Source organism: Anomaloglossus baeobatrachus, chromosome 4 (genome assembly GCF_048569485.1).
Source record: "Anomaloglossus baeobatrachus isolate aAnoBae1 chromosome 4, aAnoBae1.hap1, whole genome shotgun sequence".
NCBI classification, from domain to species: Eukaryota; Metazoa; Chordata; class Amphibia; order Anura; family Aromobatidae; genus Anomaloglossus; species Anomaloglossus baeobatrachus.
Genome location: NC_134356.1, coordinates 261,410,318 through 261,430,812, shown reverse-complemented (window position 1 = coordinate 261,430,812; position 20,495 = coordinate 261,410,318). Strand labels below are relative to the sequence as shown.

At 45.5% G+C, this 20,495-nt stretch overlaps 1 protein-coding gene across 2 annotated transcripts in view; it reads right to left on the bottom strand.

Moving 5' to 3' along the window:
* PLEKHG7 (pleckstrin homology and RhoGEF domain containing G7) overlaps nt 1–20,495 on the bottom strand; it is a 149,227-nt gene that overhangs the window by 117,942 nt on the left and 10,790 nt on the right. For both annotated transcript variants that reach the window (XM_075342440.1, XM_075342439.1), the window contains exons 2-3: nt 913–1,368; nt 655–831 (exon numbers count right to left, since the gene is read on the bottom strand). In XM_075342440.1, coding sequence (XP_075198555.1) covers nt 655–831; nt 913–1,344 — 609 coding nt within the window. In that variant the 5' untranslated portion in view covers nt 1,345–1,368. The remainder of the gene's footprint in view (nt 1–654; nt 832–912; nt 1,369–20,495) is intronic.

Below are 20,495 nucleotides of genomic sequence, written 5' to 3'. Positions count from 1 at the left end.
CGGTGCGGACGGTTGCCTTCAATCGGGACTTGGTTGTTAGGAAACCCCTGGGGATCCTGTCACACTCGGATTTGACTATTGACGGTGGCTCCAAGCCTGGTCGGGGTCTGATGGCCCTGCATGTGTGTGCTTAGCTTCACTCCACTCCCCGGTTCGGTACCAGTAGGCCACCGCCCAGCCCTGGTCCTTACGGCTTTGCAGAGTTCCACCAACTCCTGCAGACGGCCACCACCGTCTGCCAGCCTTGCTGTCAGTGCCTGGGCTCCTACCCAGACACTCGCAGTACGTGACCTCTCACTTTCACCTCCTAGACTCAACTCCAACTGCCTGCTTTCCCGCCTCGAGGCCTGTGAACTCCTCGGTGAGCGGGGCCAACCGCCTGGCTCCGCCCCACCTGGTGTGGACATCAGACCCTGGAGGGAGGCAACAAGGGTTTTTGTCTGACTAATGTAACTGTCTGGGGGGTGGGTGTGTGTGTGTGTTTTGTCTGTGGCTACCTGGCTAGTCCAGGGCGGCACAAGGGCAAAGAAGCTCAGGGCCCAACTGCAACCCCCTGTCCATGGGAAGCTATATAGATGAAGTGTCTATCTCAGAGAGAGGAACAAGTAGAAAAAAACCTGATGATTCTTTAAATAATAAACAATAATGTCCTACCTTGGCACAGTTGACCGGTATTTCTGTTTCTTCTATTGTTTCCGCTTCAGCTGTTCCATTGTAGCTGTGATCAGGAGCCTTTTCATCATCAGTATAATTAGTATGGAGAGTAGGGTCCACTAAGACATCATATGTATTCCCACTGTCCTCCACGTTCTGAGCCACACAAGAAACGTCCTGAGAAGATGATGTCATCACAATAAAGGTAAAATGATAGAGATGCTGTGTATATTCATAGGGGTATTCAGAATTACTTACCGTGACACATTCCTCTTGGTGAATTGGATACTTGGAGACATCAAAAACATCCTGTAATGACATGTAATTTCCTATGGTGTTCTTCCTCAGCCTCCTCAATGTTGGGGACGTAGAGATCCTGCCAGGCGCTTGTCTATCAAACTGAAAGGGTGTACTGTAGTTCCCATCAGTCTCCATTAGGATAAGTGGAGGAATATTTGCTTTTCTGTGCAATTTCTCTAATGCAGTCCTGGGATTATCCAATATGAGCTGGTCATTTTTTAAATTGGGTCCGTCATTTTCACTATTTACAGTTAATTCATCAGTCTTTTCATCAGGAGGAGATAGGCTGACGTCAAAAACTTCAACATTATTATCTTCATTTGTGTAGTCTGTAATGAAAATGTCTTTCTCGTCCATGTTTTGGAAACAAATGTGAACTGGCTCCAACATCTTTCTCACATTTCCATAACTTTCCTAAGTGAGGAAAATCAATATAAATTAACTTGGCAAACGTGATTATACTCTCATTTTATAGTTATTATTATTTTATTAATAATACTGTATAAGATCACTATGCTGGATTTTCTATTAAATCCATATATTATTATTATTATTATTATTATTATTAATACTAATACTAATAATAATAATATATAAGATCACTATGCTACATTTTCTATTAAATCACTATTATTATTAATATAAGATCACTATGCTGCATTTTCTATTAAATCACTATTATTATTATGATATATAATATATATAAGATATATAATATATATAAGATATATAATAATAATAATATAAGATTCCTATGCTGCATTTTCTATAAAATGACTAATAATAATAATAATATAAAATCACTATGCTGCATTTTCTATGAAATCACTATTATTATAATTATTATTATTAATAATAATATAAGATCCCTGTGCTGCATTTTCTATTAAATCACTAATAATAATAATAATAATAATAATATAAGATCACTATGCTGCATTTTCTATTAAATCACTATTATAATTAATTATTATTATTATTATTAATAATAATAATAATAATAATAATAATATAAGGTCAATATGCTGCATTTTCTATTAAATCACTATTGTGATGATATTATTATTAGTAATATAAGATCCCTGTGCTGCATTTTCTATTAAATCACTATTATAATTATTATTGTTATTATTATTAATAATAATAATAATAATAATAATAATAATATAAGGTCAATATGCTGCATTTTCTATTAAATCACTATTGTGATGATATTATTATTAGTAATATAAGATCCCTGTGCTGCATTTTCTATTAAATCACTAACAATAATAATAATAATAATATTATAAGATCACTATGCTGCATTTTCTATTAAATCCTTATTATTATTAGCAGTAGTAGTATTATTATGATAGTAAAACAAATATTTCATTCTTGCGATAATAATTACATTAGAGTAAACACTGGATTGATTTAGTCATTAATGTAAGTATATATTATATTTAATTAAAGTCTTAATTGGAAAGAACATGATCACAGCAGGCCAAGACAAAAGACAAGTTGTGTTTTGCTATTTATATTACTAGTATGTATTACTGACTATTGTATGCATTGCTATTGATTATTGCGGTGTTGCATAACAAGTTTTTGTACATGTAATTAATGCCTGAGAAGTTGGCACACATCTCCAGAAGCCTATAGTCTGTTTAGCATTTCACAATCACGGCTGTTACCAAATATATCCTATTTAGACTATAGGTGTAGGGTAATCATGGCTGTCTACATAACTTGGCCGTCTACATATACCCGCTTGAAGGTTTAATCATTCTTGGATATTTCTTAATGCATACCTATAGCTTTACCAAAAAAACCCTGTAGAAATGTACTCCATAATGCCTGATGTCTGATGCAATAGAAGTTTAAGATTAAAGACTAATATGAATTAAACTCTACTTGTTAAATAAGGAGAAACTTAATTGTGTCATTTGTAAAAAAACAAACAAAATAGGCTGAAACAAAAAAATCGTTTTACCATTTTACCTGGATAACAATTGATGAAGAGAATTAGTGACAAACTGCATATTCCTTCAGGACAACTGCTCTCATTCTTGCCATTAAAATCTATTTTTATTATATTGTATTAACTAAAGTGTTAGGATTAATTCACACCACGCATTTGATGTTTAGATGCCTGTAATTATAGAATGTTCTTTTGACATACATGCTATTCTTTAGTAAAGGGAATCTGTCAGCAGGTTTTTGCTACCTCATCTGAGAGCAGCGAGGTGTAGAGACAGATACCCTGATTCCAGCAATATATCACATAGATTACTGGCTCTAGCCGTTTTGAAACAATCAGAGTTTTTAGATTTAGTCATGTAGCAGAGCTGATAGAGCTGTTCCACTCACACCAGGATCTCAGTAGATGATTGTCCATCAGAGGAGTTGGCATGCCGAACTACCCTGCATGTGACAATGTAGTCCAGCAATGATAACCACTAAATGATAAATCCTTCAGCTTAAGTAAACAACACAGCATAATAAGAGAGGAATAGTTGATTTTTTGTTTTAAACCCCCACAGCATGCTGTCATCAGATTACATACCAAAAACCTGCTGACAGATTACCTTTAACTGAATCAAAAAGCATCATCTGCAATGGTTTTTAATCCAAAAAGGTCCCACATGAAAACATACACTTCATTGGAAACATTGTTTTCTTTTCCAATGAGAACCAATGGCAATTTTGTTCAATAGTATTCCATGCAGTAGCATATGCCAGGAGAGTTCCCCTCTTACCTGCACCACAGACCTATGAACACAGTTGCAGATATATCCATGGTAGAACTTCTCCAATCTTGTGACTTTCATACATAAGCGGCAAAACAACAAATCTCTGTTTTTCAGAACAGTGAATATTTCTAGGTTCGGATGATGCTTATAACTCCTATAATGTAATCTAATCACACTATTTAGTATTGTGTAATTAAATCAAGCAGCAATTTGGGTCAGTACATAATTAAAGAAAAATATTATTTGTAATAAAATGGATTAGGTGTAGACGTCATATGCTAATTTTACACAAACACATGTGTTAGACTTCATTTGATCAAGTTTAAATCCTTAAAATGTATAACGCACTTTCAGTGACAGCTGAGATATCAAGGATTACACTTTTTGGCCATGTCTTTTTTTTCAAAATGATATTCTTACGGTGAGTCAAGGGAGGCAATGAATGCACCGAAGTCTATAATCGCAGAGCACATAGGACTAAAGGCCGCTTTACACAGTGCGACATCGCTCAAGCGATCTCGTTGGGGTCACGGAAATTGTGACGCACATCCGGCCGCATTAGCGATGTCGTTGCGTGTGACACCTATGAGCGATTTTGAATCGTTGCAAAAACGTTCAAAATCGCTCATCGGTGACATGCCCCCTTATTCTCGATTATCGCTGCTGCAGCTACGATGTAGTTTGTCGCTCCTGCGGCAGCACAAATCGCTATGTGTGACACCGCAGGAACGAGGAATCTCACCTTACCTGCGGCCGCCCGCAATGAGGAAGGAAGGAGGTGGGTGGGATGTTACGTCCCGCTCATCTCCTCCCCTCCGCTTCTATTGGGCGGCCGCTTAGTGACGTCGCTGTGACACCGAACTAACTGCCCCCTTAGAAAGGAGGCGGTTCACCGGTCACAGCGACGTTGCTAGGCAGGTTAGTAGTGTGACAGGGACTAGCGATGTTGTATGCCACAGGCAGCGATTTGCCCGTGTCGCAGAACCGATGGGGGCGGGTACCCACGCTAGCGATATCGATCACGATATCGCAGCGTGTAAAGCGGCCTTTAGGCTACGTGCACATGGTGAGTTTTTGGTGAGTTTTTTACCTCAGTATTTATAGCCAAAACCAGGAGTGAAGCAATCAGAGGAAAAGTATAAGAGAAACATGGGCACCATTTCTGTATTTATCACCCACACCTAGTTTTGGCTTACAAATACTGAGGGAAAAAAACCCTCACCAAATACTCAACGTGTGCATGTGGCCTATTTGGTGAGGTATTTTTTTTATCTCAGTATGTGTAAGGCCATGTGCACATGTTGAGTATTTGGTAAGTTTTTTTTATCTCAGTATTTATACCCAAAACCAGGAGTGAAAGAATAAAAAGGGAAAGTATAATAGAAACATCTTAAGTTTGTACCCACTACTGGATTTAGCTTACAAATAATGATGTAAAAAACTCAACAAATAGGCCACATGTACATGTTGAGTGTTTGGTGAGTTTTTTATGTCAGTATTATAGCCAAAATCAAGAGTGGAACAATCAGAGGAAAAGTATAAGGCCGGAGTCACAATTGCGAGTTACTTGTGTAAGTCTCACATTGGCATCAACCGGAACGGCAGCACACTCTACTGACAGGAGCAGGTCGGCTGCATGGATTTCTGTGGCAAGGCTGTGCCGGGTGATGCCAATGATAGACTCATGAGAGTCACTCGCAAGTGTGAATCTGGCCTAATAGAAACATGAGCAGCACTTCTGTATTTATCACCCACTCCTGGTTTTGGCTTACAAATACTAAGCTATATAACTCACCAAATAGTCCCCATGCACACGTTGAGTATTTGGTGAGTTTTTACCTCAGTACGAGGGGCTGCTAATAAGTCTTTGTGATCTTTTTTTTGTTTCTATGGTAACAAATATTAGATCACAGGAAAGCCTTATGGGTCTATCTAATATATGTTTTCAGAATTTTGTGTTCTTCGCACGTGGGGAAACAAAATGGTGGAGTCTAATGCGATATTCACAGCAACTGAGAGCACAGGAGTGATAAAATTCTTGTATCTGCAAGGAAAGTCCACGAAGGATATTCATGGTGATATATTGCACACATTGGCGGATCAATGCCCTTCATATTTTACAGTTAAGAACTGGGTTGCCAAATTTAAAACGGGCCACTTCAGCACCAATAATGGGGAACGTCCTAGACGACCGAGAGTGGTTGTTGTTTCCGTCCATGCTGTGCACAACCTGATAATGGAGAATCGACAAATTTCAGCTAAAGAAATAGCAGATATTATGTGGATTTCCCATGAACATGTTTGTGTCATTATCCATGAACATTTGGACATGAGGAAGCTATCTACAAAGTGATTCCCCAAATATTTGACAACAGATCAGAGAAGCATGCAAATGAAAACTTCCCAGAGTTTGTCATCGTTTCTGGAGTGATAAGAACTTCCTGGATCGACTGGTCACTATGTATGAGACCTGGATTTATTTGTATAACCCTGAAAACAAGGAGCAGTCAAAAGAGTGGTTCTCCTTGTCCAAAAGAAGTTAAGGGTGCAAAAATCAGCCATTAAGGTGATGGCATCTGTGTTTTGGGATAGGGTAGGTGTGCTGCTAGTGGACTACCTTCAAAAGGGTTCCACCATCAATGCAAGGTATTACATTGAACTTTTGGACCAAATGAATGCAGCTCTGAAGGCCAAAAGCTGCAGCAAGCTGTCCAAAGGAATCTTGTTCCTGCAAGACAACGCCTCCGCTCACAATGCACAATCAACCACAGCAAAACTGGCAGAGCTGGGCTTTCAGCTGGTTGACCACCCACCTTATTCACCAGATCTAGCTCCCTCCAACTATTACCTGTTTCCAAACCTGAAGAAACACCTCAAGGGTACCAAATTTCATACCATTTCTAATGCTATGGCTGCTACAGATGTGTGGTTTGAGGTACAACTGAAATCCTTCTTTGTGCTAAGCTTAAAAACCTAGGAAACCAATCTAAAAAGTGTGTTGATATCAATGGAGAGTACGTGGAATAAATGTAAAGTTTCATCATCCTATCTCGTTTCTTTCTGGGTAAAGCCAAAGACTTATCAGCAGACTCTCATATCTGTAAGCCAAAACCAGGAGTGGAACATAGGACAAGTATAATAGAAACACGAGCACCACCTCTGTATTTATCATCCACTCCTTGTTTTGGCTTTCAAATACTGAGGTAAAAAACTCACCAAATACTGAATGGGTGCACGTGGCCTTAAGAGGGTTTTAGACGCTACGACATCGCTAATGATATATCGTCGGGGTCACGGTGTTTGTGACGCACATCCGGCGTTGTTAGCGACGTTGCAGTGTGTGACAGGCTGGAGCGGCCTAAAACAATCGCAAAAAAGACAAAAGTCGTTTGTTTTGGAGAGGTTGTTTAATTACAAAAAATCATTGTCAGGTAAGTAGTGATGTTGTTCCTCATTCCTGCGGCATCACACACCGCTATGTGTGACACCGCAGGAGCAATGAACATCTCCTTACCTCCGTCCCGCCGGCAATGAGGAAGGAAGGAGGTGGGCGGGATGTTCAGCCTGCTCATCTTCACCCCTCCGCTTCTATTGGCCGGCTGCTTAGTGACGCTGCAGTGAAGTTGCTATGACCCCGAACGCACTTCCCCCTTGAGGAGGGATTGTTCGGCGGTCACAGCGACGTCGCTGACTAGGTATGTGCATGTGACGCCGCCGTAGCGATAATATTCGCTTCGGCAGCGATCACCATATATTGCACATACGACGGGGGCGGGTGTTATTGCACACAACATCACTAGCTATAGCTAGCGATGTCGTAGCATCAGTAGCGTAGCTACTGGGGGGGCAGAGGGGGCGGTTGCCTGGGCCCATGACCTAGGGGGGCCCACTCAGTGCTACTAGCTCCCAGGAAAATATTAAAACACCGTTTTGTGTTGCTTGGTTTAAATGGCAATTTACAAATCTGGTGATTTTTTCTTTTCAAGGGGGAGGGGAGAGGGGATTTATTACATGAGTGCGCTGCAGAGACAGGGAAGCTCTAATCAGCTTCTGTGCAGGACCTGCAATGACATCATGCCCATGTGACCCCCATGTGGGAGGAGCCAGAAGATACATGAGCAGCTGTAGCAGATGAGGACACATCTCAGCATCACAGCAGGTAATGAGTGAAGAGGAGGACATCAGGGGGTGCTGAGTGTGACAAGAGAGGGGCAGAGTGTGACAAGAGAGGGGCAGAGTGTGACAAGAGAGGGGCAGAGTGTGACAAGAGAGGGGCAGAATGTGAGGGCAGAGTGTGACAAGAGAGGGGCAGAGTGTGACAAAAGAGGGGCAAAGTGTGAGGGACAGAGTGGGCAGATGGGCAGTGTGCGACAGAGGGGCAGAGTGGGACAGAGGAGTGCAGGGTGTGGCAGAGGAGTTTAGCGTGAGACAGAGGGGGCAATCTGTGATAGAGGGGTGCAGGGTGTGACAGAGGGGTGCAGGGTGTGACAGAAGGGTGGTGCAGACTGTGACAGAGGGGTGGTGCAGACTGTGACAGAGGGGTAAACATAGTTTCCTGTTAGGGGCCCATTCAGAAGGTTCGCCCCCCCCGAGACAAACACCTAGCTACGCCTCTGCATAGCGTGTAAAGCACCCTTTAGGGTCTACGTTCTACACAATATTACCATGAATGTGCATTCCTATAAACGCTCATTTCATGATAATCTTGCAGTCTAAACAGGCTTGATAATTGGGTGAAATGATCTTTTGTGCTGCACGCACAAATCATCATTCTCTGAAGCACACTGTGGAAACAGGAGCTGTGCTATCGAGAACAATGGTAAACTATTAGGGCCTGAAACATCAAGAATGGCGTTTTCACACTGGTCTGGAGATGGGCTGGAGTCATATGCTCCTGATTCATAGAGAGGCATACGCCTATTCATTAATCAGGAGTGTCGGACGAATGGTATACACTTCCATGTGTGCCTTGCCATAAATCCCACTCCAGTCCCTGCTGGAGTTAGATTTTTGTGATGTAGGGAATGCTGTTGATCGTCATGAATTTAATGACCGGCAGTTGCCACGCTCCTATCCTTCCCCATATCCACTCATTTTGTCAGAGCTGGGCAAAACTATCATGAGAATGCGAAAAGGTACATAATCTTAGCGTAAAAAACAGTTGTGCCAAAATGATGGGCGTTTTCAAAGCTTTTGTGACAACCGCTGTAAAACCATTGATTAACCATTCCCTTAATGATCTATTACAGATTCTTTGATGCACATCATTAACTGCGGCTAACGGACTTCTAAGCCGTATATATTTACCGATCAGGGGTCATTTAATGACATAAGTTGGATGGTGCATGGACATTCACATATAAAAATATTACGCACACAATGTACGGTAGTGCCAGAGGTCTCACCCATCACACTGACAATGAGGATGCAAATATTTTTTAGACATAATCAAATTAGTAACATAGTAGGTTCCTTAAAAACATATCTATTATTCGTGAACAATGGACACAGTGATTTTTTTATCGGTTAAACTATTTTTCTGTGTACGACGTATACAAATTAGACCAGGGCTGCATTACATTATTTAGATTTGCTGCTCATACTTGTTCCAGTATGATAGGTTATACCTGATGGCTGTTTTCAATATTAAAGGGAAATGGCAGCATATTTGGTTATCTGAGTTACGAGTAGATTGTTTCTGGATGCATTATCGTATTCTTATCACTAGAAAATCACTCCTTGTAATGTCTTTTCATGTCAGTCTCTGAGTTAATGACCAAATGAGAAAGCCGCGGAGACACCATCACGTGTTTCTCAACGCTGCCAGGAAACTAGCCAGGTCTTTCACCGGGAAGGAACAACCACGGGAAGGGCAGTCTCCAATCAAGGAGACCACCTATACCAAACATGGTATCCATCCACAGACAGCCGTTTCGGGGTATTTGCCCCTCATCAGTGTGGAGTAGGAATCTGGCTAGTGGGGGCAATGCCTAGTAAAAGACTACTTAAGCAAGCATTGTTGACCTTAGGGAGATAAACATATCCACTGCGGAGACACCATCACGTGTTTATCAACGCAGTGATTCTAGAGCAAAGCCCCATGGGAAGTATGCAAATGAGAAAGCCGCGGAGACACCATCACGTGTTTCTCAACGCTGCCAGGAAACTAGCCAGGTCTTTCACCGGGAAGGAACAACCACGGGAAGGGCAGTCTCCAATCAAGGAGACCACCTATACCAAACATGGTATCCATCCACAGACAGCCGTTTCGGGGTATTTGCCCCTCATCAGTGTGGAGTAGGAATCTGGCTAGTGGGGGCAATGCCTAGTAAAAGACTACTTAAGCAAGCATTGTTGACCTTAGGGAGATCAACATATCCACTGCGGAGACACCATCACGTGTTTCTCAACGCAGTGATTCTAGAGCAAAGCCCCATGGGAAGTATGCAAATGAGAAAGCCGCGGAGACACCATCACGTGTTTCTCAACGCTGCCAGGAAACTAGCCAGGTCTTTCACCGGGAAGGAACAACCACGGGAAGGGCAGTCTTCAATCAAGGAGACCACCTATACCAAACATGGTATCCATCCACAGTTAATGAGTTAATGACCGACTGAGTCTGTTTACCGTCATTGTTTGTATTGTACCTATGTCCACCTGTCCACTACTTTTTTGTCTTTTCAAGCTTTCCTTTTATGTATATATTTCCCCCGCAGCCACATATTTCTAGCATTTTGTCTATAGCGATAACATCACCAGCTATGATTTCTATTCCTAACAAGGCTTATAGTGTTATCATGTGCTTTTTAGTCTCCTGCAAACCAGCATATGATCATATGATTCCTACTGTAGTTTATTAAAATTGGATGTGATTTACCCATTAGTCTAACAAGGGAGAAAAATATGAAAAGTATCACAGTATGTACAGTACGTGAAAATCTCAAGGTTACAATAATATCTTTTTATAAGAAATGTCTCTACATTTCTGGAGTCTTAATTAGTGGTGGTCTGGTGCTGATCACTAAAACGGAAGGTTAGAATCCCTGTAATTGAAAAACAGGCTAAATAGAAATTCTATAAAACACTATTCGGAGTTTCTGCTCTTTTGTTTTAGTAGTGATAAGGGCTATAGCACCCAGATACCTACAAATAAAAACATCTAGTATGTCCCTATGACATGAATTTTTCTGTAACAGGAGTTAAATGAAGTAACAGTATGGTGTTAGGGTGAACTCTTAATCAGGGTTCACGTGTTGGCCTCTACCTGACCTAATTAATGAGGATCAAGTGCATGCTTGAAAAATGACATCAGACACACACAGTCGGATGTTCATCTTTCCTCGATCAGAGGTGGCCCAAAACAGACTGATATATTCCAAGAATATGCCCTTTTATAACCTAGGAAAGGGGCATGATCGGCTTTACAGTGGGCATGCCCGGATGTTTCCATTAGTCAGTGGTTTGAACAATGTGTTAGTCCATGAGCTGATTGGTGGGCGTCATCGTAGGCGGGTCTATGAAATCATCGGAACAGATCTGTGGTGATGCTGAAGGGGGGGTCTATGACGCTATCTGGGCGGATCTGTGGTGATGCTGATGGACAGGTCTATGATGTCATCGGGGCGGATCTGTGGTGATGCTGATGGGTGGGTCTGTGACTTTGTGTCGCCCTGGGCAAGCCAGGGGACACAGGTCACAACACCACCACACCCCACACTCCAGGTAGGCACACCTGCTAACCAGAAATCCTTGTTGCCTTCCTCCAGAGGTTGATGATGCACACCAGGGGGTGGGCCAGGCGGTTGGCTCCGCCCACCAAGGAGCTCACAGCTCTGGAGGCAGGAAGTAACCAGGGAGTTTAGCCCAGGGCGGGGTTGTGTCAACAAGTGAAGCCCAGGCAGGGGCTAGAGTAAACAAACAACTAAGTGAAAGTGAAGGAAAGAAAAGGAGTAAAGGAGGAAAGCAAGAAGTGATGACAGCGCAGAGAGTGTGCAAAGCCTGAGAGCCCAGCTGTGTGTAGGGCTAGAACAGCAAGGTCAGCGACGACGGTGACTGTTTGGAGGGGGACCGTTTGGAAGTTCCTGGAAGGACCCCGTTGGCTGTGTGCCCGGTGGTCTGGAGCAGTGTTCCGAAGGACAGTCAGCACCAGGGCAGGGGCCTCTCGGACCCCGGCAAGGCTAGGAGTCGCCAAATTTGCCAAATCCGTCAGTGACGGGGACGCAGATCCCCCAGCAACCAAGTCCCGATTGACGGCAACAGCCCGACCATTACCGGGGAGACACCGCCACCGCCAGGGCACCAGTTTCCCCAGGGCCAGCGCCTGCGGGCAAAGTGTAGAGCTCCTCCGGCCCAGATTGCAGTCGGGGAGCGGGTAACCGGAGGGAATCCACCGCTACCATCAGACAACATAGGTGCAAGGAAGAGAAACGTCACCGTCACCTACCGGGAGTGCAGGTGCAGCCGTCTGTGGGACCGTCCTACCAGCCGTTGGTTTACCGTACAGACTGTGTCCGTGTGTCAGGCTGAGTGAGTACCATAGTGCCGCAAGGCACAGCGCTGCCCCCGCGTCCCTGCGCCCTCCAGGCCCTACACTTCACATCTCATCACCGGGCCCCGGGATCACCAACCCCTACCCACGGAGGGGCAACACAACACCTGGCTGCTCCGCATCACCATCCCCGGGACCCCCACACTGAGCAGCGGTGGTGCAATCACCACAACCGTGGGTGGCGTCACGAACTATAACAATCCCCACATCAAACACCCCCCCTTTCACTCACGGGCGAGGAGTGTCGCTCGAGACACCCCGGGATCCGGCCCACGGCTCGAGCCACCAGGAGCAACTGCCGGACCCGAGCAGAAGGGGTGAGCGCGGTGTGCTGACACCCTCCTCCCCGCCCGCGACAACTTCATTCTGGCCACCTTGTATATCTCTTTAGACTGGCTTATGTATAAAGAATCAATTTCATTGAACACACTTTCCACAATCCTCTATGTCAAGAGGTTAATTAAGTATTTGATCCAATGGCTCTCCTCAACAATAGTAATACAGAGTATTTTTTATTGTGCAGTAATAAAACAAATTTTGCTGAGGCTATGTGACAGTGATATTGCTGGGATTGTATATGTGGTGCTCCTGAGGCTTCAGTCGCCACAGGGCACGGCACCTGATTTTAGGTGCTGTGCTCATACTGAATTTCTAGGTGATCAGTGTCGGTTCCACACAACATCACATCCCAACACACGCCAGTTGTCAGGACACACCCCGGGTCAGGGTTTAAGGCAGGTACTCCATTAAAGCTCGAAGTATCGACTAGTATACCTGGTTATGGAGCCTTAAGTGCCATTCACTGTCCTGTAAGGGTGGGGCCTGGCAGAGAGAGTGTGGGGGGAGTCAGTAGGTAAAGTGGGCAGAGCTAGGTTTAAAAGTGAACAGTTGAGGAGAACTGGTTAGGACCAGTTAGGGGGAGTTGAGTCAGGCAGTCGGTCTGAGGAGAAGGAAGGTGACAGTTGACAGGTCCAGTCAGTTCCAGTCAGAGAGTGGGAAGTCGACGTGGAGTCAGTTAGGAGCTCACTAGTGACTTTGGTGAAAAGAGGAGTGCAGTCGCTGGGGAGTGAAGTGTCAAAACTCACAGGACCGAGCACAGTCAGGGTGTAGAGCCCTAGATTAGGGGACGCTTCAGGCTTGCCTAATAAATCTATTGGGAGAGAAGATTGTACGTTTCTCATCCCACCATAATGTTCGAGGCACAGCAGCATACACAGAGCCTGGAAATTGGGACAGAGGTACAGCCCATTGAAAGGTTCACGCTGCCTGCGAATGGACTGGGACTTTTTATACAAAAAGCCAAGCAGGGGCCTTCGAAAGCTACAGGCTACGGGGACCCACCAGTAACAAAGAGGTGCATGAGAGAAGAATTCACCGGGTCACAACCGGCACTGGGATCCGAGGAGTTCGGGATCGCCTGGAGCCCATCATGGTGGAAACTAGCACCCTGCTGGCACAACAAACAGTGAGTAAAGACACCTTGAACCACAGCCTTTGTGTCGCCTACTTCTTCCAGCGCCCTGTCAGCCCTGCAACGTACAACCAGGAGTACTACAAGTCCCATCCATCCCGCTCCTGCTGCTGAAGTCCACCCAGTCCCTACCTTACCAGACCACCTTGACTTCACCAACGGTCGCCCCAGGGTACCGCTCCACCTGTGGGGAGCAAGAAACACCTCGGCTGCCATAACATCAGCCCCGGAGGTCCCGTCCAGCAGCAGCTACACAGCCACAAAATACCACAGGTGACATCACGAATTTTACTAAATATTAACTACAACTCCCCCGTCACCGCTGACTACCCCGGACTAGTCCGGCCCGACACCGAATCACCTAAGGCTCTGGGGCGGGCGAGTCATATACACTAACTAGAACTCAACTGTCTTGCAGCATTCCCCAGGTTTAGAGAGCACTACCCATATGAGGAGATGGTCTGTTTCACTTTCTTTCCCAGTTTCTGCACACAAGCGCCACCCCCTCATGCATGGTTTGGCAACCATATACCGATTTGTGCAGTAATAAAACAAATTTTGTAGAAGCTATGTGACAGAGATATTACAGGGAGGGTATATACTAACTAAAATTACAACTGTTTCACAGCATTCCCCAGGTTCAGAGAGCACTATTTAATGAGATGGTCTGTTTCACTTTTTTCCCAGCTCATGTGTGGTATGAAAGGCATACACCGATTTATGCAGTAATAAAAATTGCTTACAAATAAACTCTGCCTTAATAGCTCTATGTCACAAAGGTAAAATGGTGCTAAAATTTCACAAATTTGTCCTCATTCTGCCAGCTCAGACCTCACCACATTCACAAATAGAAATTGAACTTGTGTGTCCTAAAACCACACCCCAAAAAATCTCTCCTAAGGTGCATATTGACTGGCTGATTGTTTGAGCGTGAGCTCCAAGGAACGCTTGTTTCCTGACAATTAGCCAATGTTAACTGTTGCTGATAATCTGATGTTGAATAATCTGATATGAATAAAATGCTCATTTATCGGTATCTTGATTTTTTAGAATCGTTTCTCGCAGCACATCGACTTAGTAAACAGCACATTTGCTGCCGAGAACAATTACAGTCTATGTACACAGAATGATCTATTACTGATCGTTCTTCATTGAAAGCATGTCCAAACAGGCAATTAAATGCCCATCAATCGGAAAATGTGTAGCCAATCAGTGGTCATGCAATGCCACAACTCATCCACAAGCTGACTTTTGCTTCAAGCATTTCACGTACATCTGTGCGAATCTATGCTGTAAGCAACAGGATCCACATTCATCCTAACATATATTATATGAATTTAAGCAGATGGACATACATTGCGCCTGCTTTACTTATGGCATATAAGAAGCAATTATTAACACATGATGTTCTAACTTTTGTTAATGATTTGCATGCATATTGTTTTATATACTGTATGGTTCTAAACTGTAAAAAGTGAGTGCACATTCATCTTATTAGGCTATCTGCGCACTAGAAAATGACTTTTTATTAAGGAAAAACCGGACCTGGTGAAAGAATCCTGCACCTGCGGTAAAAAAACGCACCAAAATCCGCATGCGGTTTTGCCGTGTTTTGGTGCAGATTTGGTGCAGATTTGCCGCGGTCTTGCAGCAGGTTGGTCCCAGCAGTTTCTTACCAATAAGTAATGGCAAAACCACAGGGACCTGCAGAAAAGAAGTGACATGCACAATTCCGCAGTGGAAAATCCGCGGGTAAATCCGCAGGGACAAAAAAACGCAGTGTGCGCACAGCTTTTTTTAATCCTCATAGATTTTGCTGGAGAAGGACTGCAGAAATGTTATAAACATTGTCTGCAGCATTTCTGCAGCGAAATCCGCGGCAAATCTGCGGGTAAATCCGCAGCGTGCGCACATGGACTTAGGCTGTCCAACACCTTTAAAATTAGGGATTGGTTAAGGTTTAAGGTTAGACTTAGGGGCACTTTGCACACTGCGACATCGCAGGTGCGATGTCGGTGGGGTCAAATTGAAAATGACGCACTTCCGGCATCGCATGCGACATCGCAGTGTGTAAAGGCTGGATGATACGATTAACGAGCGCAAAAGCGTCGTAATCGTATCATCGGTGCAGCGTTGGCGTAATCCATGATTACGCTGACGCGACGGTCCGATGTTGTTCCTCGCTCCTGCGGCATCACACATCGCTGTGTGTGAAGTCGCAGGAGCGAGGAACGTCTCCTACCGGCCTCACTGCGGCTTCCGTAGGATATGCGGAAGGAAGGAGGTGGGCAGGATGTTTACATCCTGCTCATCTCCGCCCCTCCGCTCTGATTGGCTGCCTGCCGTGTGACGTCGCAGTGACGCCGCACGACCCGCCCCCTTAACAAGGAGGCGGGTCGCCGGCCACAGGGACGTCGCACGGCAGGTGAGTGTGTGTGTGAAGCTGGCGTAGAGATAACTTTCGCTACGCCAGCTATCACCACATATCGCTGCTGCGACGGGGGCGGGCACTATCGCACTCGGCATCGCAGCATCGGCCTGCGATGTCGCAGTGTGCAAAGTGCCCCTTAGGGCTAAAGTTAGAGCTAGAATTAGTCTTAGAGACATAGAGATTGGGTTAGGGTTAGGCTTATGGCTGGGCTTTAGATAAAAAATATTGTATAAAAGTTTATTTTTAATATTTTAGCAAAAAGCTAAAGAAAACTAGGAAGTTAAAGCACAAACTATAATTATATTAGTATTTTCCTCAAATTACAGTATTGGACAGGTACGAGCAGGGCCACTATCAGGGCATTACAAACATGACTAGTGTAGGGGGCCCGGTGAAGACGGGGCCCTTCAAAGCCTAGGGTAATTACTTAGCTTTATCAGGCCCCCCTCTGCGCCGGGCCCCAGTCACAGCCACAGCAGAGGAGCCCGTGTTGCTTCGACTACTATAGATGGATAATTTGCATGCGAAGGGGTGGAGCATGCAAATTAGCTATGTGCTGGACTGGAGACTGGGTCTATGGAGCAGAGGGGGTGGGGGTCTTGCGGAGGGAAGATGCACTTCAGAGTGCGCACCCGGTGAGCAGAAGCACACAAGGGGGCCCGGACACGCTGACAGCCCAGGCCCCTCTTCTTTCATTCTTCTCCTTACCGGGCCCCAGGGGCGGGCACCAAACCTGTAATGGAGGAGGCAGGCAGGTGCAGCTGGCAGGGGGGCACCTAATGCGGGGGTCCGCAGTGCTTCCTGCAGCTGCATAAGAGTCAGATGTTCTCTGAGCCGCTGTCAAGCTGACCGCGTCCCACAGGATTGGTACTAGTGTCTATTAGATGCCAGTACGAACCCTGACCCGATGACATCAGCAATATGATACGGTCAGCTAATCACACTGCTGACATCACTCGGCGGCACAAAAGTGTTAACAGAGCTGGTGGAAAGTGCTCCAATGGAGCTGAAGACACCGACGACTGATTGTAATTAGGGGACGGGGGGAGTGGGTGTCTATGTGGAGCAAACGGGGACCATTTGAGAACCTAGAAGGGTGAGCAAAGGGGTGATAAGTACACACACAGTATGGGGACTGAATGGAGGGGGAGTATAGGGAGCCATGGGTTAAATTTAAAGACACAGTTTTGGAAGCATGAGGGTAGGATGGGTGCGGATACAGTATGCAAAGTGAGGGGGGAAGGGTGCGGACACCATATGGGAAGTGAGGCGGATGGGGCGGACATATTATGGGAAGGAAGTGAGAGGTAATCGGTGCAGACACAATATGAAACAAGAGGGGGATGGGTGCAGACATAGTATGAAAAGTGAGGGGAGGATTGCTGTGGACACAACATGAAAAGTGAGGGGGATGGGTGCGGACACAGTATGAAAAGGTAGGGGGGATGGGTGCGGATACAGTATGAGGAGTGAGGGGGGATGGGTGCAGACACAGCATGAGAGGGGGATGGGTACAGACACAGTATGAGGAGTGAGGGGGATGGATGCAGACACAGTATGAGAAGGGGGGATGGGTGCAGATGCAGTATGAGAAGGGGGATGGATGCAGACGTAGTATGGGAAGCAAGGATGTGGTAACTACGGAGGTTGTTATGAAACCGTATGGGAGGAGAAAAATAGCACATAATAAAGACTGGGTAGAGTGGGGGCGGGATGGATTCAGAAATGACTGGGCAGTGTGGGTGGGGGGGGTGGGTTTGTAGAAAGGACTTTATTTGGGGATAATATGAGGCCACAGCAATGAAGGGACAGTATGGTGAGAATGGGAGAGTGTGATGAGAGGAACACTATAGAGACTGGTCAGTATAGGAGGACACAGTGTAGAGGATTATGAAGAGAGGGCCCGATATGAAAAGGAGAGTACAGTGTGGAAGGCATGTACCATAAGACGGACTGTGTGTGCATCATGTTTTGTGCAGGGAACACAGTGAGGGGAAATTATTTATTCAGGAGCGCAATGTGTGGCGGATATTTTTATTCAGGGACATTATAATGACACTCTTATTTTTCAGGCATCGTTTTGAGATGTGCTGCAGAAAAGCAGAGAAGATGGAAGTCTGCAGAGACAGGCTGTGGCCATGAAAATTCTTCATGGCATCTGGACAAGATAAAGAAAAGAAAAAAAACGACTTTTCAGAGACAACATCATCTATAAGGTACCTGGATGTAAATGTTTATTTGTGATACTGACTAATTCTCATCAGTACTGTGGTTTCTGTATGGTCTGATAAGGACTGATAACTACAACTCCCAGTATCTACTTACCATTGTTAAGGACATACTGGAAATTCTAGGTTCATGTGATAAATATATATACAGGGCTGAACTGACACTAAAATTGATGAACTGTGTACCGATTCTTGTGATGTATATGTGGCGCCCTGGACAAGCCAGGTCGTCACAGGTACTACACCAACACACCCTACACCCCGGCTAGGCACACCGAAGCCAAACACAAAATCCTTGTTGCCTTCCTCCAGGGGCTGATGTCCACACCAGGGGGTGGGCCAGGCGGTTGGTCCCGCCCACCGAGGAGTTCACAGTCCTGGAGGCGGGAAAAGGTAGTCAGATCAGAACAGTTTTGTAGAGAAGTGGTAGAGGAGCAGACTGACCATGTCCGGGTGTGTGGCCCGGGCACTCAGCAAGGTTGGCAGACGGTGGTGACCGTCTGCAGGAGAGGCTGATTAGAGAAAATCGTATGGACCGTGGACGGGCGGTGGCCCAGTGGTACCGGATCGGGGAGTAAAGAGAAGCCAGCACCATCCGGCAGGGCCTATGGACCCCGACCAGGCTAGGAGTCGCCGTAAAACCGGTCAAATCCGTTAGCGAAGGGAACCTCCGGGGTTTCTCAGCAGCCAAGACCCGATTGAAGGCAACACCGTAGAGGGAAACACAGTCACCGCCAAGGCTATAGTTCCCAGGGCCAGAGCCTGCGGGCAAAAGGGGCTCCCTCAGCATCCATCCAAGCTGGGGAGCGGGTTACCGGTGGGAAGCCATTGGAACTGTAAACACAACACAGGTGCAGGGAAAGGCAGTCACCATCAACCTGCCGGGAGAAGAACAACCGCAGCCGCCTGTGGGACCCGTCCATCCAGCCGTTTGTTTGACCAGAGACTCTGTGTGAATTGCTAGCTGAGTGAGTACCACTGTGCCATGCGGCACAGCGCTGCCCCCGCGACCCTGCACCTCACCAGGCCCCGTAACCCGCCTGCCATTCCCCAAACCCTCACCGGGCCCCGAGACAACCAACCCCCCTACCCACGGAGGGGAGAACCAACATCCAAGCTGCTCCCTGTCATCGCTCCCGGGATCCCCGTCCAGAGCAGCGGTGGTGTCCCAACTTCACCACAACCGTGGGTGGTGTCACGGACAATAAATCCCCAAAATCCTTCCCCTTTTCACTCACGGGCGAGGAGCGCCGCTCGAGTCCCCGGGATCCGGCCCACTGCTCGAACCACCACCGAGCAGCAGCAGCAGCAGCCGGACCCGAGCAGTGGGTGAGTGCAGCGTCCCCTCCTCCGCCCGCGACATATACCTGTACTGATGAGGGTTTTGATGCTGTTTTTGTAATGATAGGGGTTATATGGATGTATTTCTGTACTGCTGGTGGTTCTGATGATGAATTTATCTACTGATGAGCATTTTGATGCTTTGTTTCTGTACCTATGGTGGTTCTTGTGATGTATTTCTGTACCTATGGTGGTTCTGGTGATGTATTTCTGTACTGGTAAGGGTTTTGATGCTGTGTTTCTGTACTGATGGGGGCTATAGTGATGCATTTCTGTACCTCTGGTGGCTCTCAGTTGATGTATTTCTGTGCTGTTATAAATCCAGATCCTCTTCAAAATGTAAAAGTTCAGAACTTGTAAGATTACATTATACACGGCTATGTTAATAAAGTATTGTACCATCTGCCAATTTAAGGGTTACTATATTTTATTAATGTTAGGAGCATTAAAGGGGTTGTCCCACATTTGTGATATATCTGCACTGACTCTGTGTCACTCTATGTGACTACAGACATCTGAGTTCTCACAGCACGCACACTGCACGCTGTCATTATGCTCTGGTGAAAGTGGGAGGTCACACAACCACAATTATGCTATTTACATACATGTGGTCACGTGATCACTAGACATGTGTGGCCTTGATCAATTAAAATGAATTGCATGAGGCCGGACAAGTCTAGTCAGAATGTGGCAGAAGTATACAAATCTCATACTTGTGCTCATATGACCGTCCAATCTCACTATTGGCACTAGAGAATCCTAAAAGTGTGCAGTGCAAGTGCTGTGA